Source organism: Pithys albifrons, chromosome 5 (assembly GCF_047495875.1).
Source record: "Pithys albifrons albifrons isolate INPA30051 chromosome 5, PitAlb_v1, whole genome shotgun sequence".
NCBI classification, from domain to species: Eukaryota; Metazoa; Chordata; class Aves; order Passeriformes; family Thamnophilidae; genus Pithys; species Pithys albifrons.
In genome coordinates, this window is record NC_092462.1 from 58,332,980 (window position 1) to 58,359,590 (window position 26,611).

Genomic DNA, 26,611 nt, shown 5'->3' on the forward strand with positions numbered 1-26,611 from the left:
CCGTGTCCGCGGCCGCGCGGTGCCGCACCTGGCGCCGTCGGGCCGGGCGGGGCGCTGCTCTCGGGTGGGATCCGCTCCGCAGCGTGGCGATGGAGGAATGCCGTGCCCTGCCCGGCTGGCACCTGCCCGCCTGCTGACTGCGGGCGGAGGGCAGAGCGGCCGGTGCCGTGTGTGCCTGCGCGGCGCGGGCAGCCGGCCCGGCCCCGCCCCGCCCGGGCTGCGCGCCCGCGGGCAGCGCTGCTGCCGTGTCCGGCCGCGCCGGGGGCGCCGCTGGCCGCGGAGGTGGCACTGCCGCCCCTGTGCTGTGCAGTGCCTGTACCGTGCCGTGCCTGTACCGCGGCAGCGCCCGCGCCCCGCACCGCTGCCTGCCGCGGGGGTCCCTTTCGCAGCCACCCGAGGCACATCGGCGGGAGTCTGCTCGGCCGTGAGAAGCTGCCAACTGCCCCAGAAGTTTGCTGTCAGAAATTGTTCCCTTTATCGGCAAAGTCTCCAGGCTCTCCTCAGAGGAATACCCCATTGCCTAAGATGAGTGGCTGTAGGAAGCGGTGTAAGCGGGAAATATTGAAATTTGCCCAGTACCTTCTCAGGCTAATCACAGGTTCTCTTCACACAGGTAATGACTGTTTTTCTCTGTAGTTGAGCTGTGCAGCATGATAACAAGGGAATTGCCTAAGGGTAATACAGAGATGTCATTGTTTTATGTTACCATTCTTTTCCTCTTTTAAATAATAACAAAAGAAGATCTGTGAACTATTTTGTGGCTGAGCATAATGAGAACAGAGCATAGTCTTATGTCACAGTGTTTAGACTGTAACATTCTCTAAGCATTTACACACATGAACCCAAATTGGGGTGTGTGTGTGCTTTCACCTGTCAACCTGTATATGTTAAAGGTAATGCAGAGAAGCCTCACGATGGTCATAAGGATGAATCTTATGCTTTCTATTTCACCATTTCTTGGGCTGATTTACTATGACAAGCAGACCACATTATTTTACTCAGAAGCATGGTTTTGCTTATCTAAAGATGTAAATCAGGTGCACTGTCAATATGATGTTGTATTATCTTGTTGTAAACTTGAAATGACACTAGTGTTTTTGTGCTGTTAAAGAACTTGAAACATAGTGGTTGTCAACTTAGGTATTTTTTCTGTAACCTTGTACCAATTGTACTGTACTGGGTAAGATTTCTAAGGTAGACTGAAAAGACACTGTCGTTTTCTTCTTAGCACTTTGGAAAGTATGCTTTTCTTACAATTGAGCATTTTCCATGGCTATTATCAACAGCTAACAAATATGATAGCTTACATGATGTCAATCTTTATTTATAAAATATAATTATGCTTCTTTCAAGACTTCACTTAATTTCTTTTTCCCATTGCAAATGTGCAAGTCCAGCATCCACAGATAATATCCAATTATACTAACATGATTCTTGAGAATTAAAAGCCATTTATTTTTCTGCAAGTGAACTGACACTTTCAGTTGATGGCATTTCTTTTTGTCTTTTTGTTTGTTTGGTGGTGATGAGTTGGTTATTTGGGTTTTTTGTTTAGGCCCTAATGAAAAGACTTGAGAGCAAAGTTGACTCTTCACTAATAATTTGAAGTATTGATGCATGCATTTTATCAGATTTGGGGTTACAATGTTTTAAAGATCATGGTACAAACCTCAGCAATGAGCACTTTATAGGATGCTTGTAACTTACAAAAATCTGACATAGCTCTTTGGTAACTTTTAGTGTCTTGTAACAGAATTTCCTTGCCTTTATTTTCTGTACCATTTCTAGTGTATCATAGTTTGTCTTTTGTGAATTGCATCAGTTCAGATTTCTCTGAAAACACTGGCTTCTTGCCTCTGTGGGTTGCTATGGAAATTAAATAATATATGATGCAAGAAGAAAGCTATGTTAGAAATTCATACCAATACTCTTTTTCATGAAGTCATCCAAGCTTTGCCTTTCCTGTCTAGCGAATGATGCACACATTGCGCTATTTTTCAGACTGACATTTGTGCTGCAAGCTTTCTAAGCTCAAAATTCAGAACCATTTTCAAGAGTTGGTGTGGATACTTATTCATATGCTACTACTAAAAGAAATTCGTTAATAATTAAGTAACACATTTTCAATGATAAATTACTGGAAAGCCGAATGGAGTGGCCTCAAACATGTTCCCTTTAAGCAAACAAGCAAGCAAAAAAACCCCACTCCTAGGAACTTTCAAGAGCTGAGGCTTTTTAGGAAATTTTCAGTTTGTTTTTACTGCAGGTAGTGATATATTACTACTCTTATGAGGTTAATAGACTTTGTCATGTTCAAATGATGTAGCAAAGAAGATCAAGATAATGGGATAATAAGTGAAATGCTGAGAGGTAGAACATCACTGTTAAGCTCTTGCATAGCCCTGTCCTACTCATTAACCTCAACTGTTGAAATACCAGTTACTGCTCTCCCTGACAACTAATGCATAATTCATTCTATTGAAAATTAGTTGATAATTAATGAAGATGAATGAGAAAGCCTAGTTGAAAGAGTTAGAATGTTATACTTAAATTTGTGTATTAAAGGTACTGCTGTTTCTATCTTGAGCATTCAGAAATTTAGGATAGCTATCAGAAACAAAGAAGTGCGCTTACTTAACTTTTTAGAAGCAAACAATCGTCTCATTTAAGTGATGAATTATTTTCAAAGTGTAAATGTTTACTAAGGAGCACAATGATGAACACAATTTAACTTCCTTGTTGATATGATTTGACCTCAAGTTTCTTTTTTGGGTATTCCTTAATGTTTAAATTATACTTAATAGTTGGTAACTACACATTCTTGAAAGCACTTGCATTGCATCTAATCCATCTCTCCTTTCTGTATGGGCAGGCATGTTGAATATATGCTTAATCTACAGATTGGTACAAGGTCTGCTGCAGTTGGCATGATTACACTGATCAGAAAACAAGAGAAAGTGATATAGGAGAAGACTGGGTTTCCTGGCTATGGGCCCAGATAAGGAGTTGCTCTTGATTACTGGTTTTACAGCTTTGTGTGTCATAATAGTAATTTATAACACTGTAGACGTATTCTGTGGTAAATGCCAATGTTTAAAATAAAAATGATCTCATATAGCTGTCTGTGCTAGTACATAAGCATGGACTTGTACTTAATAGTCAACTCAGCTGGAACCTATATTAATGGAACTGCTCCCTTGCTTGAAGGTAAATGCTGCATAAATCTTTACAATGGGTTTTTAGTGGCAATGTCTGCCTGAATACAGCCAGATCTCTCAAATATTTTTTAAAGCAAGTTACTATGATTGACTACAAAATATAGTGAAATGTAGTGAAAAAAATAGTCTCTTAAACAAAGTATTTAATTTTCCATGGTTCTGCTATCTTTTAAATTGATGTGTTTCCACAAGTGAAACAAATTCCCTAAAATACTTGATAGCATTTTTCAAATGTCATACCAGTTCCTGCTTTATTGCCTCCTCCCTCTTGACATGTGTTGGAGGTCTTTGAAACACTGTCATAAAGAATTTAGCACTGCTCTTGAGAATGCTTTAGTTTTTGGATGCAATGTGCATTTGCATACTATAAATAACAAGATATATCATTGTGAGATCAAGAAATAGGTCACAGATTATTTTAAAATGGAGAAAATGTGATTTCAGAGCAATGGATAGGGAATTTTTATTGACTGTCATCTCAAAAGCTAATAAAGTACAGGGATTAGAGACATGATATAACAAAAACTGTCATTGACTTCAGTGGTAAATTATCATAAGTACATCCAAGGAAGCCAGGTTTTACAGGACAGAATCAAATTCCCAGTTAGCATATATGTAAACTAGGAAAGAAGGAAGATGCAAAGAACTCTGGCTGTGGACTTGTACCGTCTCTCCAACAAACTGAAGTAATCTCGCTCTTCTAGGCCTTTGTACATTAAGCCATGGATTGATGTGAGGTTTTCGACTTTTTTGTTTTTTTTGAGGCTTTTTGTTTGTTCTTAAATCTTGAGATTGATGGCTGGTGTAAAATAACACTGATTACAAGTTTGCGATTTTTCTTAGGTAATAAAAGAAAACCTAATTGTGAATATGGGATGTACTTTTTGATGGCACACTCTTTGATAAACCAGATTACCAAAGGTAATCTTTAGTCTTAAATTTTGCCAGTTTGTGCACAGAAATATTTTCTGGCCTATTGCCAAGAGGAATATGTCATCTGAGTGTAGGTTTGAAGGTGTGGGAGTCCTCCTAACTGGGACTGTTGTAGTTTGTGTGCCTATTGCTACCTGAAGACTGAGACTGTTTGGGATGATAGCAGTTTGTTATGAATGCTTTCAGGGGCTGCTCCTTTGTAATTCCAAAAGGAATTACCATTTTTGAATGAAGGTTAATACTATTGCACTAACTTCTCTGGAAAATAAAATGACAAGTGGAATAAATTAAAAGAGAACAATAATCCAAAATATCAAAATAATCTTAAGCAACATGAGACAGAGCAGATGTAAAGGATGTTCTGCTGTTCCAAATAGGATATCAAATAAAATTATTTTAAAAGGGCTTTGTAGCTTGAAGATGGCATGGAAAAGCTAAAATGCCAACATTCTTGAGAAGACATAAGTTTAATATGTTTAAAAATGCATTTTTTGTATTGCTGAAATCTTTCTTTTTTAATGCCATATTGGTATTGTTCATGAACCTAATTAGTCTTTTTTCATTTATTTTTAATAAGAAAGAGTTTCAGATTTAAGGTCTGTGTCTCTTGGCTGTTGCCTACAAGGTAGTTGAACCTCTGGGGTTTCAGAGATTTTTCATAGACAGAGATGCAATGTTCTCTATATATATAATTTCACAAGTTCTAATGTGCAAGAGTGGTATCTGTCATGTTCTGTTCAGGGAAAGAAGCCTCATTAATTTCAAAGAAACCAATCAAGATTTCATTTGAAGTTCTGTGTTGTACTTTATGCTTGCTCAATTTCCTGAATTAACATTGACACCTTTTGCTGGTGCTATCTTGGTGTTAGCCTACCTCTGAGAGAAATTGCTTCTGTGGAAGGGTGTGGTGGATACTGAAGGTTAACAAAGCTGGATTTGGAGTAGGCTTCATACTACAAGTTGATGTAGTTGATAGAGACACCTAAGTATAAAGTATCAGACATTGAGAGAAACATATGGGGAAAAAACTCAACTAAATAAAATTTCCCAAACTATTTTTTGTCCTCTTGGAAAAAGTTTAGTTGAATTTTGCCTGACTTCTCTTGAAATGTTGCTAGGATTTTAAGTTTATTGCATGGTTGAGTACCTGGTTGTTGAAAATGTGGGGTTTTTGTATTATCCTACCCCTATATGTATTTATATATATTATGACTCTTAGAGGCTTTTTGTTTAGAAATAAGCTATACTGTAGACAGTACTCTGAGACAAAACACTTAAGAGATGTATTCAATTTATCAGCAGTTAGCTTTCAGTAAATCCTGGGATAAGCTGAGAATGCATTAACACACTTATGCTGCATTCTTCTTTAAGCTGAAGTAGGTTATAAATATTTCCTTTATTCACTCAAACCCCCAATTCTACCTATATACCTCTCATGCTGCACCTCCAGACCTACTGTGAACTTCAGCAGTTTTGTAGAAAATTGCTCAGAGCTTAAGTAATATTAGTTAAAAATATATATGAGAATGAATTACAGTTAAGAACTCAAAAAATTATAAAATTTCCCCACTTTGGAAAGTGATCTGCATAGTCTGCCTTTGCTCTTCCCAATTTGCAACTCAGTACTATGCAAAATGTGTCAACTTCAAGTTTTATAATCCTTCATGTGGCAGATAGACTGAACTTCACAAAAGCTTGAAGCAGTAGTGGAAAAATTATGTGGGTAGAAGGATATTTTGAAGGATGGGCTCTAAAGGCAATACCCTAATCCTGAAACATATTCTCTTGAATATGTTTAAATATTTTCCTCAAACGTTCCATATTTTTAAGACGTTAACTCCATCTTACAACCTGTTTAAGAAAGTTTTTTGCAGATCCTTCCAAAAGAGTCATTATTGAATTTTTAAGACTTCTTGTGGTATGTTAATGGAAAAAGGACAGACAAAGTTACCATGCTGCATGCAATTTCTCTTGAAAAGACTGAGTCTTTATTCTCTCATTCCAAATCTGTATCTTAATTATAATGAAAGAAACAGTTCTGCTTTTTTTGCAGTGACACAGTGGAAAGCATGCTGTAGTCATCCTTAATGATCTTCTCTTTGGAAGTCCTATATTTTTGACATTCTTATGAGAGTTCAAACTACTGACGTAATTTATACAGATAATATTAAAACTTCTGCTGTATGTAGGACACAGCACTTGATGCTGTGTTTAAAGATACTCTTAAAGGTACTCTTTGAAAGTTACCAAAGCATGCACACAAAATGCTAGGAAATGGCAGCATTATGAATGCCTCATCCTTATGCAATATAATGCAGTTTTGAACCATATTATGTTCTTTTCTTTTGCCCATTGTACAGAGTAACTTGGAGTATAGAAGCAGCGAGGAGTAGAGTATACTTAGAAATTTGGATGCGAACTGAAATAAATATGAACTTAGAGTATACAGACTGGTTTTTTGGTTATGTTTTTATTCCTGCTATAGGAACTTTTCATTGTAGGCCTAACTAGGCAAGATGGATGCATCCTATCAGTGGAAGTGTCAACAGCTTACCATTCAGGTGGAGGTTTTAAAACCCCTTTATTTTTGGATCTGCTTCATAGTTTTGTTTGTGACAGTTAAGGCAAAGTTGCAAGCTATAAATAAAAATGAGAAACCATGACAATCTCATTCAGCCAAATACAACAGTATATCCATGTACATTGAGTGACTGCAGTAATAGTATTTATTCCATTTTTTCATGGGTGGCAGTCTCTTCTGAACTGGGATAACCACATGGTCATATTTAACAGTTTGCAACAGCTATCTTGAATGTGAACCTGCATTAACAGAAAATATTTTCCCCATCTAATAGCTAAATTTGAATTCTGTAAGAACATTAGAGATAGATGATACCATGTTTGAATATAGAGTAAATGAATAATCTGGAAAATAACAGTCATATGTTGACTTGGAAATATATGGTCACTGAACTGTGTGCTAATAGCACTTCAGTCTTGAGCTGGTTATTCTGTGTGACTGGCTCTGACACAGTCAAGTAGAAACAATAGAATTGCTAAGACTTAACACCACTGTGTGGCTTTGGTGAAAGCCAGCCTTATGTGCTATTACAGTGGCAGTCACCTGTTCCTGTGTAATAATGTAGTGACATGGGCTGTCACACACCAATTCTCTTTCCCAGCATGTTGTGGTGATCTTTACTTGCTTTACTGTGTGCTCAGTCGGTATGCATTTTTAACATTTATCATTTTGGGTCTATAACCCAATTCATTTAAATTTGACTTGTAGGTTTTTGTGTCTCTGAGTTGGTTTAGATGTTGACTAGTGTGAACTCTTCAGTTGCCTCTTTTCTCCTCCTAATGACAGCCTGTCAGGGAACACAATGCAATTCACTCTAATATTCCTTTCATTTCCAAGGCTGAAATACTGACTTTTGAAACAAAAAACCTCTAGATTGGAACTCCCGAACTTTTCATTGCAAAATGCTGTTAAAATTTGATCAACTGATTTTTCTAAACATTGACTAAGGTACTACTATTATTTTCTGGGGTTTGAGTGCTAATTTACCTCTTTGAATTTTTAACTGAAATCTGTACTATGATGCAAGTATGTGTACATGTGTACCTATGGGGATAGCTCCACTGAAATACTGCAAAAAATTAAATGTGAGTTTATTTTATAAACTTTTTTTTAAAGCTTGCAGCAGGTATTCTAAGAGACCCTGTTAGTGAGGTTTTCTGCTAATTTTGAACTTATAGCATACATTGAATAATGTTAGGTTCCTTCAGTTTTGAACTCTAAAATGTCACTAATTCTTCTTTTGAAGTTCTATTCCCAATAATATTATCTTATGTATAATATATCTTATAAATTAACATTTTGTCATTACTGTGTCTTCAGGATACATAAGCATATATAGTATTATTGTGTTTGGGTATGTGTGTCAAATAGGCTCTTCAGCTTTTAAAAATGGCAATATATTTGATTTACCCTCTTGAACTTTTTATAGAGTGCCAATCTAGGCAGTGTAATGAATTTTAAACATAAATAAAAAAATGTCTGGGATGAGGGGAAAAAAACCCCATCTATTTTCATCAACGCCTATACTTCATTAATTTAGGAAATTGAATAAATCTGAAATGAGGTACTAAATTTTGTTAGTCTGATTTTTATTCACAGATTTGTTATTTTTAAAATATCTGTTATGATGCATGTTAATAAAATCAAAGACCATTTAGAACTTGTGCTGTGCAGACCTTTCTGTGACAGCCATGATAAACTTCTTTTTCTTTCAGGAAAAATAAGAGACAGTTGATCACATATATTTGTTTTATGGTAATATTTGTAAAGGTCAGCAGAAAATAGATTGCTTAGTCAACTCTGAAAATAGGAATTAGGCTTTTATGTCATGTACTCATCAGAAATTTGTCTGTAGATTCTTCAGTGTAATGGCCACATTTTATTGTTAGTCGAAGGAGAATTTCCTTAAAAATGCCAGGTCAGGGTTTTCCCTCAGATAAGTTCCTTGGGAGAAGGATGTGACTTGGGGTCTCTGATTTCTGCAGCACTTGAGAGAGGAGAGTTGCTGGTCAAATGTGGTGCTGGCATCCAGTGTGGGGGGAAAAAAGTTGCATTATAATTTTTAATCAAGTAGAGTACTCATAATAACTATTGTCTATGGTCAATTGATGTTGATGATTAAGATTATTTCGATTATCCTGGCTTATGTAAAAGTTATGATTTTTACCTTCATAGATATATATATTCAAAATTTATAAGTACACCCAGTTTTAAGCAGATTCCTTTTTTATACAATTTTCATTTTCACTTACAAGTTTTAAATGCACTCGTGCTCAGCATCTCGCACGTCAGATACAGTCATTACTCTAACCATCTGATTGACTAGCAATAATGCCTATGGAATCCACAAGAGTTAAATCTGTAGGACTTTCCCTAGAAAATGCATCTGAAATTACTTGATTGCTGAAATTTGAGTCTAATGATAATATACATTTAGTCAGTTTCCCCAAAATATATTTTTTCAAGACAAATACTAAACATCAATGATAAGGCTGCAGTATAGCAATTCAAAAGCCTCTAAGTCAAGTTTTATAACCTTCTTCCCTTACCAGTTCGGGAAAGGAATTACAACGTAAGAGAAATGTAAGGAATTGTCTTTGTGTGCAGATTAATTCAAATTAAGTAAAACTGCTACATTGCAGAAGAATCAGAACTGAAGTGACCTTATTTTAATTCAGTATAATTCATTTCTTAAGGAAATTAAACCAAATTCTATTTTAGTTCTGAATAAGAGGGTCTCAGCAGAGACCGAATTAATCTTAACTCTTCCACCTTACTGATTAATTAATAATTAACTTTCCTGAGTAGCCTGTGTGCACAGCTTTTCAGGATTCCTGAAAAGGCATCAGGGCATTTTAGTGAGGATGAGAACTTTTAATTTCTTCAGGCAGCTAATAACTTTAAAAATGTAACCTAAAAAAGGAAATTCAATTCAAATTAGTATCAAAGAGAAGGGGAAAATATAAAATAAAACGTTAAGGAAAACCTAGGGTGAGGAGAGAGGAGTGACACTAGCATATAAGAAAGTGCATATGTGCACAGCCACTGATACATCTGTGTTATTGTGTACCAGATTCATCCTTAATATAAAGCTGCAGGCAAATGTGTCCTTGTGAAGAGTTTGGGCTGAGAGAAACAGGTAGGGGAGAGTGTGGTGTCATGTCTTGACTCTCAGCACTCTAAAACTGTAAGATTGAAAGCAAAATTTTTCTAAAATACAGTGTGGAAACATTTATTCCTTAAAAAATGGACTGGTTTCTGAGTTAACAGAGTTACAACAGTAACTGAAATCCAGGTCAGAGAAGGCAGAAATGCTGACAGTGTCTGGCAGTCATTGCTCCCCTTCAGTTTGATGCATCTGTTGCCCTGACTGCGGGTTTTGGAAATTTCGTCACTGTTCAGGCCCTCTCCCTCTTGCCATGCTGGTGAATTCAAGTGCTGCAACATACTCAATGTCCACTTTCACTGTGCTCTGCAACTTTAATGCTGAGTGACAGATGTGAATAGAAACAGCAGGGCATTCCTGCCCCTGTGAAGACTTACCAGATGAAGTGCTTGAAGCTCCTCAAATAACTGTTGTAGTCTATTGTGAGAAACTAATTGGATTCTATGTATTGCTTACAGGAAGTTCTGGACTGATCTATTAAATTACTTACCTGTTGTCTGTATAGTATCGTACTGTGTTAGTAATTGAAATGTCATCCTGTTGAGACAGTGTAGGACTAAGGCCAGTTCTTTTCCCAGCTAGTCTGATGAAATGTTTTATCAATCAAGGTGTTCCATATAGCCAAAAGATGTTAATTTGCATCAGGGAGAAAGCTGCCCTTCAAAAAGCAGTAGAATTATCCTAAATATCCTGAAGTGGGTCCAGCAGAGGGCAACAAAGATGATTAAGCAGGCTCAAGAAGAGATGACTGAGAGGAGACCTCATCAATGTCTATCAGTATCTGAATTGAGGGTCCCAGGAGGATGGAGCCAGACTGTTTTCTGTGATGCCAGGCAATAGGACAAGAGGCAATGGGCAGAAACTGATACACAGGAAGTTTTACCTGTAAATAGGCAATTTTCTATGTTTTTTTATAAATAATTATTAATACTTTTATCTTCTGTCAGGAGACCTACCAGATAGGTTTCAACAGTAAAGAGAGAAGGAATGGTGATTACAGAAAAAAAATAGTATCTACAGTTTTCAGTGCTTTTTTGTTGACTGTTTACTTCAATATAAGAAGGATATTAAATATATGTTAAAGTAAACTCCTAATTTCAGTCTGTTTTAAAAATGCAAACAAATATCCTGAATCCCAGATGGATGTTTGTTTCACTCTATACAACGAAAAAAGCTTGTCCTAAACATGTCTTTAAAAAAACCCAAACACCAAACCCTTATATTTAGGTCATTGTTTTTAGAAGATTATTTTTACTGGGATCTATATATTTTTTTAAGTTGTATTTTGAACAATTCCATTACTCATCAAAATTTGAGAAATAAATTGCAAGAAAATAGTAAGTGTGAAGAATTCTGCCCCTTCCTTAAGGCTTTAATGTCAGCTCTAGATGCTACAGTAAATTAGGGGTTGTTTTTGGTGGTTGTGAATTTTTGCTGTGGTTTTTCCTTTGTTTGTTTTCTGTTGTTGGGTTTTTGCTTGTTTGTTTTTCTTGTGGTGGTGGTGGTGTTGTGGTTGGTTGGGTTGGGTTGAGGGTTTTGTTTTGGTGGGGTGGGGTGTGTGGATGGGGGGGGTGGGTGGGTTTGTTTTTTTTTTTAATTTTACAGTGCTGCTGAAAAAGGGCTTCTGCCTCTCACACTGATGGCTGTGAATGCTTCTTTGGTTTTCACTTAGTCACAGCTGTCCTTCATGCTGCAGTAACTGTGAGTTCATCCTGGGATTCCAGAAGGCAAAGGTGCTTTGTCACTGTAGGTGCGGGGGGAAAGCTGAAGTGTAAAGGCCCGAACTCAAGATCTGCATTTTGATCTTTCCCTTTCTGTAGATACACAGTAATGAACTGCACTGGGAAAAAATTTTGGGTGATATTTTTACCCTCAAAGGCCATATATTCCCTTTTTTTGTTTACTTCTTGGTTGTCTTGAGAATACGTGGCCCTGGTTTCTGCCTTTTTTTTTTTTCCTCTGTCAAGGTATGGTGTGACATGCAGATAACAGGTTGTTCCTGCTCTCAAACATGTAATTAGCAGACACCACATAAGAGAATTATTTTCAAAAACCAAAAAATAGATCCACAAAAGGATATAAACTACTGATACACAAGACATGTAAGCTGTCAAAACTGGTGATCACTTTTCTGTGTGGTATCTCCTATGATGTATAATAAGGGTTTGCTCCTAGAAACTCAGCTTTTTTGTGGTGTAGAGAAAATGTGGTTCAATGATAGAAAATGGTGTAAATACTTTTTTATTTCTTTTTTCAACTTACTGATTTAAAAGTTCATTTTTCTTTCATCTTTCATTTCTCTGTGCTAAATTACTTCTGCAATTGGTATTGGGAGAAAATGCAAGGACTTTAAAATTCAGACTAGGAAAAATGCAAAGAATGTATTTTAAAGCATATTTAGAATATTGCATTAGAAATGTCCCAGCATTCTATAGGCCACAGAATTAGTTATGTATTTACTGATAAGAAACCTCAGGCCTGGGGTTTCTTTAATTATCTTATTAATTTTTCAAACACTTTGTTAAGGTGTGTATATATATATATATATATGTAAAATTAATTTTACTGCTCTGAGTCAATGGGAGGAGAAGAATTGGATGTGAAGTACTTTCTTCAGATTTCCCTGAACCCACGTTCCAAGGGTTTTGTAGTATATACTTCATTTTCACAGGTCCTACGTAGTGATATCTATACCTCCTCAGAAGTTTATTTCACTGCACTAGACCTTCAGTCTCTGTTTACTATTCAGGTAAGAAATAGAACTCAACTAAGAATTCTAAAAAAAAAAAAAAAAAAAGCAAGGAAAGTTTCAAAGTGTATCCAAGCACCATGCTTTCGGAATGTACTTGAAGGACTCGACTGAGGTATTGAGTACCATAGAAAGAGATTAATCAGTTTTCACCCTAAAAGTATCTTTTCTTAAAGAGACTTTTTGGTTTCCACATTGTTTGTTTGTTTTGATGTTTAAATAGAACTGAAGGATTCAGTCCTTTATTGTTCTGCTCTTTGCTGGTTTAAGTTCAGCAGCTCTCTGCCACATTAATCTGAGAGCTCTCTGTTACGGGACAAGCTCCTCACCAAAACTTTTTTGTTTTCTTACCCCTGCAGTGCAAGCAGTTACTTGATGGAATAAAAGGTTTACTTGGCTTTGCAATAGAACAATGGCTTTTTTTGTCTTTCCAGTTTGTAATTAGTCATACATTAAATTCACATATTCCTTAGCTAGTGCCTGCAAATTGTGAGTTTGTTTCTTGACTCTTCACTGCTTTTTACTTTCCTCTTGTTCCTGTAGGATGACAGACTGATCACTTAAATAGCTCATTTGCTTTCAGGTTGTTATCACTGATTAATAGTTTTGGGTGGAATGACAATAATGCAATGACCATCGTGTAAACATTTTGCAGAGTAATCCTTCTGAATAAAGAATTTTGGATATAACAGTTAGACTTGGTGATCTTGGAGGTCTTTTCCAACAGTAATGATTCTATCGTTCTGTAAATGATGGAAGGCGGTGTGTATGAAGCGTTATCTACAACAAATTGTAGTGTTTGTTGTAGAGGGTTGCTAAAATTGCTAACTGGTTTTGTTGTTGAGTTTTGGCTTACAGGCTTTTTGACTTAATAATAAGCATGTATTTACGCTTCGGGACTTGTTTTCAGTATTTTCATATTCAGTACAAAACATTTTCATTCTGACAGGTTGATTGGGAACTAAGATACACTTGTTCACTGATGAAAGTTTATTTGAGGTCTCCTGGTCCGTTTTATCTTAAATCGAAGTCTGATCTGTTGTTAGAATTTAATTAACTCCACAAATTTATGAAATTAACTTTGTGGACCTAGAAGAGGCACAGATAGACAAGCTGGTTATTTATTTATGCTCTTTTGTTCTTATACTGTATACTTTGAAAAAGTCTAATAGCCCACTCATACTAAGCTAACTTGAAACTGTAGGAGCCACCTGGTTTTGGAATCAGCTCTTGGTCTAGTTTTGGAATCTAGCTTCTTTGTTGCTGCCATGTGTTTGCATTTCATTCTTTTAGTTATGAGAATTACTTTTGTTTTCTTCATTAGTTTAATTTTTAATACTAAATGCCATTTGGAAATTGTTCTGAGCCAAGTAGCCTTACAATAGCCTTCTCCATTGAGCCTTCTGCACAACCCACACTGGGGTAGCTCTGTAGAAGATGTTTTCAGGTGCTTATGCCATATTTCTCAAAGATTGGTTGCCCTTCTTTTTTTCTCTGTCTCCTAAGTAACAAGCCATCCTCATTTACCCTTCTGAAAAGCCTGATGTATGCAACTGGTCTTTTTGTGAATGCTTTGAAAGTCAACAGGCCTGAGCTTTTTCTTAGTCTTTTTGAGGCAAATTACTCCTCAGACTTTTGGGTAATGAAACTTGCCTCTCTGTTGATAAAAAGCAAGATAGTCAGAATGCATTAGGACTTCTAGCAGCTTTCAAAGCAGAAAGGTTGATAAAAGTGCTTTGGCAGCTGCTGTCATGCAAACTGTGGATGGAAATGGACTCAGAAAGTGTGAAGGATGAGCATCATAAAAAAGTATATTGGATGGGAAACAGCTCTGAAAATTTTTAAGAAAATTTAAGTAAAATACAATACAGAGTCTTGTTCCTAATGCCACTTGATTCAGGATTTTCTTTTTGGGTCATTCTGCTGCCTGCTCTTTGTTCTAGAAAACAAAGTCCCTTCTGGCTTTATAGACTAGGTGTTTCTACAGACTCAGAAATAAAGAAACCCTATTACATTTAAGAGCATCTCAGGGAAGGTGTCAGGTTATCTTCTGAATGTGATAAAACAGAAAAGAGTTATTTCTGCCTATGTTGTCTGTAGCTTAGTTCAGCAACAGGAAAATTCTGATTCTGCTGTCTGGACAGTTGCTAATGTCCTTGTTGTTGTGAGATCCTCAGTATTAAAACAACAGTTTTATCAGGAAAAAATACTTTTCTTACTAAACTAGTGGACCCTTAACAGAATCACGTAATATCAAGACAATGACTGTAATATAAAATTGAATATGGGTCTCAGTTGTCATGAGTTTGACAATCATGTAAGACAAGAGATTTAAGGGAAAAATTAAAAGTGAGAATGAAATATTTCTGAGCAGTTTTGTATAAAGTTAGAGTAGTGAAAATCCATGGAAAAGTTGCCAAAGTTTTTGTGACCTGCTCATGGTTATTGCTTACTGATGTTGTTATTAATTAAGTGCTGTCTCAGTATTTGACTAACATTTTATTACTAAGATATTGATTTGTTGATGTTTCATAATTTAAATTAGAACTTTAAGTATTTTTATTGCTACTTACTTTGACCAAAATATATTTTTTATGAAAACAGACATCGTAATTTGTCAAAGTGTCTTCCAAATTTCATCAAGTCCACAGAGGATGTTATGATTAATGAGGGCACTATTTGAGGCATTCAATTAATTGAGTGGATGTTGTGGTCATTTCAATGTGGTAAACTGTACATCTATTCTCAAGATGCTAGCAATGTGTCATTTGAAGGATAACCTGAATTAGCATATCCTTTCACTTTGAGGTTACTGTTGCTTTTTCCTCCTTTTTTTTTTTTTTCATTTATATACTTTGCCCTCCCTAAGTCTTTGCTTCCCTTAGGCCGTTTGGATTTATGCCATTTGCCTGCTTAGCCTTCCAAACTAATATATACATTAATCAACAGCACTGCAAGCAAATTTAATTGCATTTAGAAGTGATGACATTGGTTCTGGTTGTACAGTGTAGTTTAAGAATAACTCAAGCTTTGACCATCACTGCTGTAAAGCCTGTGCTTGATAATAACACAGCCTATTTTTGCATGTGTTGGCATGGGATTCTTTTGTTCTGAGCTATCAAAACAGTCATACTTACCCAGGGATAGGAAAAAGATTTGAGACAGCTGGTGGTAGTCAGTTCAAGTGTAACTTTATGTTTAGCTAGTACAGCAAAAATAGAATTCTCCTGTTTTATTTCATTTCTGAGAACAGTGACTTATCTTGTTTCCTCAGAAATGTTAAACTACTTGGTAATGTATAGTACAGTGCCTTTAAGAAGGGGCATAAAATAGTTATGATAATTTTTGAAAGTAAACTTGCCTCGTTATTCTCATGGGGTTTTTTCTTCCATAAAATCTTTCCAGTGACGTTTCCATATTTCTCACTTGAGATCTAGAGAAAGAGAGAGCAAGGGTTGCAGAAAAATGTCTGGAAACTTTTAGTTACTAGCCAGAAAATAAAATTTCCTCTATATTTCATGAAAAGAAACAAATGACCTTATTTGAGAAATAGACTTTTGAGTATCCTAGATAATAACTTTCAGTTTGAGCATTAAACTGGAAAACTTTAAAATGTTACAAAATGCATAATAAATTGTTTCAGCCACAGCCTGCAAATACAAGATTAATGCAAGCAAGTTACAAGTTTTGTGCTTTGACATGATATCAGTATGTCACAAAAAAGTTTGAAGGAAAAGTGTGAAGACAGTCCTGAAGCTCAAGGGTTGTAAGTAATAATATTACTTGAAAGTGAAAGCATAGGAATTATATGCCAGGAAGAACAGATGGTTCTTCATGTTGACTGAAAAATGTCAGGGAACTGTGAAAGAAGAATCTATGGTTTGTTATTGAGAGACAGAAAAGGCCAACAGATTTTCAGAAACATCGGAAAAGATGGGGCTAATAAGGTCTGATAGAAAAAAAGCACATACAAGTGTATGATAGTATAATCCCTCAGAGAATCTCTGTATATAATGGGCTTGTTTTACTGTTTTTTAAGCAGAAAGAAAATTCGAAGATAGAAACCGTTCTAGTTATGAATGAACAGATGTCCTATGAATTTCATTAGACTGCACTGAAGGAACACCCAGGAGAACAAGGATTTATTAAGATTAAGGAAAACAAAATTTTATTCCTGGCCTGAAGTCATATAAGTCAATCTTATCTGAAGAGAAGTGCCATTCAAAAATGAAGTAATAAAGTACATGGAAAGGCTTGCTGTGTTGAATGGGGAAGAAAGAGCTAATCACTAAAACATTTCTGAAGCAAATTGTAACCCTGTAGCTGAATGGTTACTTTCAAGGCTAGGACAGAATAGTAAGTAGGGAAGGATGGTCAGATTTTGCACTGCATTTTTTTAGAAAGAATATCTCAGTCAGCTACAGCAGAAGTTTTACAGCAACCCCCATAACTTTGTAAACTGGTCTTTGAGAATTTAATAGAACAGATGTAAATTAACAGATTCTCGTGTATTTTGTTCTGTTACTGTTACTTCCAATGCCCTGTTTTCATTTTTCCCCCCAGACTCTCAATGTTTAGTGATTTTTGTATATGTATATACTGTTAATTAACAAGTAAAATCATCATTCTATTGGAGGGTGTCCCTAGGACACCTGGAATGAGATGATCTTTAAGGTCCATAATGGGTAAAACTAGATTATTCTACCTCCATGTCCCAGTTCCTGGGTAGTTTAAAAGTAAATTTAGGTTTTAAAGTCAAGAATTACTCAACATCATCTTTTTCCCAGCATTCATAATTTTTGAATAAATTTTTGAATAGTCTAAAGCACTCTACATATACTGCTGTTCCTTTTCCCCACCCTGAGTTAAGGTCAGGTACAGTTATGATGGATGTGGATCTATGCAGTAACTTTCCAGAGGGGATCTTAGGCCATGGGTGCTTGGCTTTGTTTGCCAGCCAGGAGTCTGGCTGAGTTCTGCTGGAGACTGTAGATAAGAGCAGGTTCACAGAGATCCAGCCTCCCCTGAGATGCTTACTGCTATTAGTCAATCTTCTCAGGGATGAGTTCAATTGGATTAAAAACCTATGCTACTCAGGTGCCAGGGAAAGAAACTTCTTGAAAGAAGACTGCTACTTTGTTTGCAGAGTTTACCATCCCCTAATCATTAACCATGGTTGCTTTGATGAGGGACATGGAGAAGATTGTTTGCTATTCTAAACTGCAGTTAAATAAATATAGTTTTTAATTCTCAACCTCATCACGTATTCTCTTAATTAATCTTTAATTGCAATTAGGTTTACTTCTTACGTGCCTGTGTTTTTCCTGGCAGTCTTTATCTTAAAATATATACCAGTGAATGAATGGCTCAGTAACATGGGTTAATACTGGTTTTGCTCATTTAAGTTTTCCTCTATGGTCTCATTTGTACTATGCAAAATAGGGCAGGAGGATCATATATCATGAAGATAAACCTGTCAGAGCAACCCAAAGATCTTTTAGTAAAAACCCCCTTTCATTAAAATTATAGATATACAAAGCACTGTGTGCAAAACTGTAAAGTGGTTATACAGACATTGCTATAATTCAGTCAGCGCTAGTTTATCTGTACTTAGATTATTTCTGCATAGTTCTAGCTTCTATATAGAATGTTTTTGTAATGCAGGTTGCTTGTTGGTTTTTTTAACCCATTCTTTCTTTTTTATTTCTTCTCCTTAAAAGATTATAATTTCACTTTTAGCTGTTGAAATGAAGAAATGTCAAAGTATTGAGTGGCAGCTCAACTTTGTGTTTTGTTGGACCTTGTATTGCCTTCTATTAGTATATAGCACAGTACAGCCAACTACCTGTTTTCACTTGTTCATCATCAAAATGTTAAATAATAGGATGTATATAAGGCAGTATGTATATTGTCCATCAGTTTCTTTTGGAGTGAATTATTTCAAGTGTTCTCCTCTCCAACTCAGCTGTGGGTTTCAAGCTTATGTACATTAGGTTTAGTAATACAACAGAGGGTGTAATTCAGGTCTTTTAAGTTTTTCAATTCCTTGGAGGTGGGACTGCCGCTTGACTTAAGAAAACTAGAAACTACTTTGCCTTTCTATGTGCAGCCATTCTGCAGGCAGCTTTACTTTTCTCTGCTTGAGAAAGGAAGATGAGCAACTTGCAGCATGTAGATGGCAGATTCAGTTTGTGGCCAGCTTGTGCTTTTGGGGCTGACCTTATGTGGTTCAGAACTGTTCCAGTAGATTTGTCATGGAATGCCTTCTGCTCTCATAGCATGGAGCACCAAAATACACACACACGTGTGCTAACAAAAATCTCAGAAAAATATATATTAGTAATTCATGTCTACAATTAGGCAAACTACAATTATTTTTTTACTCATCTAGAAAAGGGTAAAACAATTTCAGCATGTTTTCCTTGATGTCTGAAACTTTTTTTTTTAAACTGATTATGGCCTGAACTGCTAAGTGCTGACAGTATGATTCTTAAAAATGGACACTCACCTTTGGTCTGCTGAGATTAGGGGCTGAATTCCAGAAGACCATATCTTGCAAAAACAATAATTTCCATTAACCAAAGAAACTTTTGAATGGGATTTGCTTTGTTTTTTTTTGGTTTGTCTGTTATTCTTTCTTTTTCTTTTTTTTTTTTTTTTTTTACTTTTCTTTAAAGTACTACAATCACTGTGTCCTTTCTAGACTTTTGCTAGAAAAACATGAGAGGCTATCTTTTTTATTTTCTCCTCTAGGAAGTTTGTTTTATTTGATAAGGAAAGAGAAATCTGAGGGTCAACTCAGGCAATGTTTTGGCCTTTCTGATATTTAGTTGCTTAGCAGATAAAGACCTGCGGAATTATCTCCTCTGAGGAGCCTTTGAGGTAAGATTACTTGGTTCCTTGGAGCAGAAAACATGCCATAAAAATATACAAGCCATGGTTTTGGTTTTTTTTTAATTTTTACATTAATGAATTTTAACATGACTACTTCATAGTCCTGCACAGACAGCCACTTTGTGCAGGCTGAATCCTCTCATAAACCTTAAAATTTGGTCTATTAATTAATCTGCAGTCAATTTTCAAAAAGCGTGTTGTTCTTTTCTGACTTAATATAAAAAATCCATCTTATCCTGTAGTGGTTTTATTTCTGTAATTTAGTCATGGTGCACATAGTGCCTGTCTCTGCATCCATACAGCCATAAGCAACATTCTATACATTTAACATCTGTAAAATTTTCTGGTAAGATAATCAAGCACATGGAAAATATCCTGTGAAACAGCTTTTTCAATTCTTTTCTCACATTTAACTGTTGATTTGGCAGCAGTGCTGGTTTCCCCTCACTAGAACTCCCAGAAAGCTCCATTAAGAGGAATAGAAACAATGCGCAATACTCAAGTTAGGATAAAAATAACTTCACAGGATTTAAAATGACAGCATCTGCTAGATGAATGCTTGTGAAAAAGAAAACTGCAGAACCCCCTTGAGCCAATTTTGAGAAATGTAGATTAGTTTCACATGAATGGTCTTATTTTTCAAATTAGAAGAGGTTTTTTTTTTGTTGTTTATAGAAGTTGCAAGTGTCACTAAGGATTATCCAAATCTAGTAAGTCTAAGATAATAGTATTAATAATTACATTTTTAAATCCTTTGATAATTTTGGTCTCCTTTCAGGCATTTAAAATTTCATGGGCTTTGCAATGCATGCTTCTGGGTAATTTTAAAGGCTGCATATACAGGAATGAGGCAGTTGTGCTGTCTTCACTGTGGCCAAGTCTCACCTCTGATGAAAGAGTTGACTTCCACAAATGGGCCACTTTGCATTTGTCTTTTCCTTCTGGGCATAGTATTTCCCTCAAGATTTCAGAACTGTGTCATCTTTAATCACTCCACTGATCTTGTGCAACTTGCACAAGAGGCAGAATTTACACCTGCTATCTAGGAGGCTTGAAGATAGAGCTTTTATGATAGATGCATATGTCTGGTTAACGTTTGAAAATATTCAACAAAGTAGTCTGCTTGGTTGCTCTAGGCTATTTCATTCCAAGTATAAATGTGAGTAGTCTTTGTACAGAAAGTTTTGATGCTCAGATACAATCTAGTATTCAAGGCCTACATCTCTGCTGAGTTGGTAAAAAGAATAATTCAGCCTTCTGGGAAGGAATTGACTCCAATGTCTTTCTGCAATAAGGAGGATACAGCAACCTCCCTCTTCCTCTCTGGAGCAAGTATTCTGTCCTGGCTCTGTGCTGGTGTCACAAGCAGAAGCTGCTCTCCTCTCTGCTTTCCACTTGACTTTCGGCTTTGCTCTCAGTTTTTCTTTTTTTTTTTTCCTTACTTAGCTGAAACGGCATTTGTTTACCATCTTGACTAGAAGATATTTTTTCTTCCTTTTTCATCTAGTAGTCAGCATGGTCATAAAAATGACCTTTTTGCTGCTGTTAGTCATTTCAGCATGACTGCATTGGCTCTGCCCTGCTATGATCTGTCAGGACACAGGACAGTGTCTCAGAGGCTGAGGAGAAAGGAAGTTCAAATTCCCCTGGTTTCTCCTGGTCTTGGCATCTCCTGAGGACCTTCAAATATCCATCTTCACATATAGCTAGTCCACTCATTTCTCAGCATCAGGATTATGTTACGTGTGATTTAACTGTGGTGATTTTTTAGCAGTGGAAGAAGAGGTTGAGAGGGTTAGAAAGCTTTCCAGTGTTAAAGAAGCTAGGGCTGGAAAAAGAAGGATAAAGCAACAGCAGCAAAATAATACCAGGTGCTGAAACTAGTAAGGGCAAGAACATGCAAGAAATTCATACTTTAGAGACTAGGTAATTCATCTTGAGAAATGCTCTTTTCCACTGAACTGTTGTGTCTGCTTTAATAAGTAGTGCAGGTGACGAGATCAGTTGTTAATTGGTCATTCACGTGGGCTCATCAGTTGAAATTTTCAATTTTTCACTTTTATGTACAGTCTTACCACAGCAAAAGTTCCAGCTTGGTTATATCAGTCTCTTCTATTTGGTACTGCAGGGTGTGCTTTCTGCACCCTTAATAATAACTTTCTCCACATACTGGAGTTAAAAGAATTTTGTAAGTAAAAAAGCAGTGTTGAAATAGGAAAAACTTGGAATAACTTTTCGCTTCAAAGCCCTGTTGCAAATATGGCCCTTTACTTTTAAGAGGGTAATAATATGTCTCCTTGGGTTTTCAAGATAATCATATTCATATGTGGGTTATATAAGCTTTCTTGAGAGACCTAATAATCCATGGGAGACAACTGCCTGTTGAGATTAATCCGTTTTTATTTTTTTTGAAAGCATAAAAATATGAAGCTTTTCCTTTTAAGCCTTGGAGTTAGATGTAGGGCACATTGAAAAAGCTCTTGGTTTTGGTTTTTTTTTTCCCCTCCTGCAAAGTGGAAAAAAAAAAGGCAGTTGCAATTATGGTAATGTGCTCTGGATGAGCTTTTTTTGGGAGTGAGGTGAGAGTTGAAAGACTAGATTAGATACACTTATATGCCCTTGATTAGAGATAAAAATAGTATCTCCTACTGATAAACTGTTTCATCACACAGCAGTGTCTGCTTGTGCACATTTACATGCTATTAGATTTTCAGAAGTCTATGAATCTCACTTCAGGATTGGTTTCCTCATTGACATACCTGGTGAATGTAGGTGGACAGAAAATAGTATTCCTAAGATGCAAATCCAAAAAAAGCCCCTTGTTCATTTTCCCTTTCATGTTAAAGTCTTGATCCCATTCAGAATTTTTGTAGCAAAATCATCTGCAACCAAGATTTAGAAATAATACATCTTGTCATTTTGTTTTCCTGTTACATTTTTGTGTAATTGTCTTGGGTTTTTCCTTTGAATCACCATGGTAAACTAAGCTATTCTTATTGATACAGAAGGTGTCAGTGTATATATTTCTCTACTTTCAAAGAAATAATGCTTTCTGACAGTAGGAATTATGCAGGATGCATCTCATATTTTATGTGATGAAAAACCCCTATTTCAGCATCTGACATAGCTAAGAAAGAATAGTCAATGACCTTGAGGGAGTATGTTTTCAAAATACTGTGTTAACTGCTTAGAAGTTAATAACTTCAGTGTGTTGCAGTCTTAGGAGTGCACCCACAGTAAATCTACAGATTATCAAAGTAATTTTGCTTTAGATGTTAGTATACTTGGTCAGATTTTTTTAGTAAGTCGATTTGGTACATAGATACCAAAACACAAAATATGGATATGGATTTAGGATATTTCACTCTAGTATCTTCAGGAACAGTAATAATAACAGTATATTTTGTTGAATAATTCTGATTTAGTTTTATTCTTTTATTCTGTTTAGATTTGCACTAGTAGAGGAATTTACATGGCTAGTGAATGTTTGAGTTCTTCAAATTCTCTGTGGAAATATTGGATTATTTTTGTGGGGTTTAGATCTTGGATAGCACAATACAATTATATATTTTTGTTATAGAGGGAAGATTTAGGCTTTTGTCTGTAACTTTCCAAGCATGTTTCAATTTAATGCACTTTTACATGCTGAGTCCACCTTTGTATGTCAAATCCTGTTTTGACTGTATGAGGGATTCCATGAATGCAGTTAGGTATATTCTCTGAATTTAAGACAATACTAAAAAGCTGTCATCAGATTTTCACTGTTTGTCTGACATAAGAAAATAACTGTCTCATGAAAGCAGAACAGCTGAGATGAACTGACTGAAGGGAATACTGCATTTAGTGAGCAATGACTTCAGCATAACTCTTAAGCTAGAGTACAGCATTGAGGTCACACTTAAATTTTACTCTTTAAATTGAGTAATTTTACAAGGCAGTGATATTAAATAGAAAATACAGTATAACCTTGCCCATTTGAAATTTTTTATGAAGGTGCTTACGTGTGAATCTAGCAGTATTTTGGAGTTGATTCATTGCTGTTACAACAAGTGAAGGGTGCAGGTTTGGATGCTGTAGTTGGTGAAATTGGCTGAATCTCCTGAAGGAGAAGGATGTGGAGAGACCCTAAATGGCTTATTAAGAGAGTGAAGACATTGGTCACTTACAGGAGGTAAGGGAATTAGGGAGATTCCCATATTTTCCCCAGAAATGAGGGGAAGTCTTTTAGTTGCTCAAACTCCCCATTGCAGTCATGCCATCTTAATATGACATACTACTTCCCAATTGCTTAAGTTTAATTCCTTCAGGGTGCATTACACAGGACCCAGGCAGGTTTATTTGGCCTACTGGTGGTACTTTAGAATCCTGGCATCTCACTAATTGTGGCTGGAATGTTAGGACCTTTCGTACTTTGCAGGTGTTGGAGCTTAGCTGCCACTAGAGGTAATTACATTTTGTGGGGTTTTTTTCCCCCTAAGACTGCTCTCTCTGCAACTCCTTTGCAATATATATCATCTGGCCACAACTTTTATTTCTAAATCTAGATTAGGATTTTAATGATTTGCGAGTATCAAGAACAGAACATGTTCTTCCATGGGAGAGCCATAAGATCCTTTAAGGAAAAGGAAAAAGGAGATAAGCATATTGAAGTTACTCAATTTCTTACAAAATTAATTTGTTGTAGGAAATCATGAATTACACCAATTGTAATAGAATCTTGCAAGTGGACCCAGTTTTTGGCTTCTCTTTGGAGGATGTTATTTGCTCCAGTACTGATTTTCTTATGCCACTGCAGTCTTTATCAGCTTTTCTAAGCCAGTGGGTACCATAACTGCAAACCACTCCAAATGCAGAGAGCAAGTGAATGGCTTCTCCACAGGCACATTTATTCTCACAAAACACATATCAGTAAAAAGGAGGGTGATGTCCCTAAAGAACATAGAATATTTTGGATTCAGAGAAAGACTATTCCCTGAGGGGCAAAAACCTGTGTCGTGAGCTCCTCTTCGGTTTGTATTTACCCATCAGCCAGCTCTTTCATTCATGAATTTTTCAGTTTTCATTATATTATTTTCCGACACATCAAATATTCTGTGATTCACACTGACATTTTCAACTTACAAAATCAATAGACAAAGTAGATTAGATAATAAGTTACTGAAGAGGAGGAATAAAATTTAATTAAGGTCTTAAATATAAATCAATGGCAAAGACAAAAACCCACCCAGCCAACCATGGGTTTGGATCTGACATTGCACGTATGTTTATATAGAAAGAAAAATGTATGTGTGAATGTTGAGCAGCAGTTGTCTAGACACAATTAATCCTCCCTCATTTTTTTTTTCCTTCAGGAGCTCCACTACTTTATTGAATTCAAAGTATAGAAAGGAAATAATGAAACCTGTGTAATTAATTTTCACCTGGTCTACTGCTGTGTACACTGTCCCTCTTTTCCCACTCAGTTTTCTTATAGATCTTTCAGTATTGCTTAGTAAAAATTATTTAAAAGTGCTAATAAATTTTCTTCTCAGAAAATAATTGGGATTATTTCTCAGACTCAATTTCTCAAATATCCTTGATAAAGTTTAAAGCACATGAAAATCACTCATTTAAAGCAAACTCAATGTTAAAATGAGACTCCAAGTAGCCTTTGAAATCACTTATGCTTTTCTACTGTAACTGCCCTTCACTGCACAGTGACCTCCAGCACTTTCTTATTTTTAGGAAGAAACTAAGTGTGATTTCAAGGTAGCGCTGTTTTATTTGCGCCTTGAAATGTATTAAATGGTATGAGGATTTGCAAGAGACAGGCTAATGTTGGATCTCATCTACAATTCAAAAAAACAAACAGGTGTTAGCAACTACAGTATAAACAGGTTCTTGCACTATTTTTCTGACAAGCAGGCATTTATAATTTCAACATGCTCTTGATTTTTTCCAGCTCCTCTGGAAACAGTGATAATAGATGAGGTCCAAAAAGTTTGTGTGAAAGTTTAGCAGTTTGGTAGTGCTGACACCATGTGATTACCCAAACAGCATTGCAGGCTGTAAAAGGGAGTGAAAGACTGAATACTTTAATTTATGATATAAAATAGAATATAAAATGTTTAAGTTCTCCTGGTTACACTAAGACTTCAGAGATGCTCTAAATTAGCACTGGAGCACCTGAAGATCTCATTTAAGTGATGTTATCAACTGGAACTGAAGGACAGTACCAGGTTAAAAAATTAATTTGTACACAAGACAGGTACAAATCTGCAACAATCAATGATCTGCTACAGATTTGAGCCCACGGATTTGAAAACTGGAGTGAATAATGGCATGATTTCAATCACGTATACACTAAGAAGTCGTATTAACATGTCACACCTTTTTTAATTCTTGATTGCTTGATAGACACAGTGTCAAAAGGAGTAGTGTTGATTTTCCTGCTCTTCCTTGGTAATTGGACTGATAGTATCAAACAACATTAGTATGATCTATCAGGTATCCCAAATCACAACAGTTTTATGTTACTGTTAAACTGAGCTGGTTTTCAGCTGGTAATGATTATTGGAAATTGATTGTCATTTAAGTAATATAGAAATAAAAAAAATTGTTTAAGGAAAACATGTGAATTCAATTAAGGCCAGTCATGTCTAAGCTTTGTAATGCTTTGAAGATATTTCTGATAGAACAAAGAAAAACTCAGTGGATGACAATTACTTTTATTTTCAGAAGACTTGGAAACTTTGGTTTTCAGATGAGAAGCTAAAATCAAACACTTGACCTACCAAAAAGAAGGTTGGTAAGAATAACAGAAAAACCCCCTCCTTTTACGTATAAGTAGCTTGCCAGGTTACTGAGTTACTACAAAGATTATTTGTCTCACCTGTTGCTTAAACTGCATTACTCCTTTTGAATCTGGAAGTAGTGGGATACCAGTAAAAATGTCATTGCTTCTTTTATTGGAACCATACTCAATGAATTGCAGCTGTTAAGTGTCTTATATCCACCGAGCCTATTGCTTTTATTAGTGAGTCTCTTCTGTCTGTCCGACACAATAAATCATCCATCTTTCACGTGTCCTT

At 36.0% G+C, this 26,611-nt stretch overlaps 1 protein-coding gene across 2 annotated transcripts in view; it reads left to right on the forward strand.

Annotated features, from left to right (window-relative positions):
- KCNIP4 (potassium voltage-gated channel interacting protein 4) overlaps positions 1-26,611 on the forward strand; it is a 403,843-nt gene that overhangs the window by 101,939 nt on the left and 275,293 nt on the right. The window contains exon 1 of one of the 2 annotated variants that reach the window (XM_071556705.1): positions 80-613. The exons of the other annotated variant lie outside the window; for it this stretch is intronic. Within the exon in view, the coding sequence (XP_071412806.1) occupies positions 526-613 (88 nt within the window). The 5' untranslated portion in view covers positions 80-525. Of the gene's footprint in view, positions 1-79; positions 614-26,611 lie in introns of those variants that run through there. 2 annotated transcript variants of the gene reach the window in all.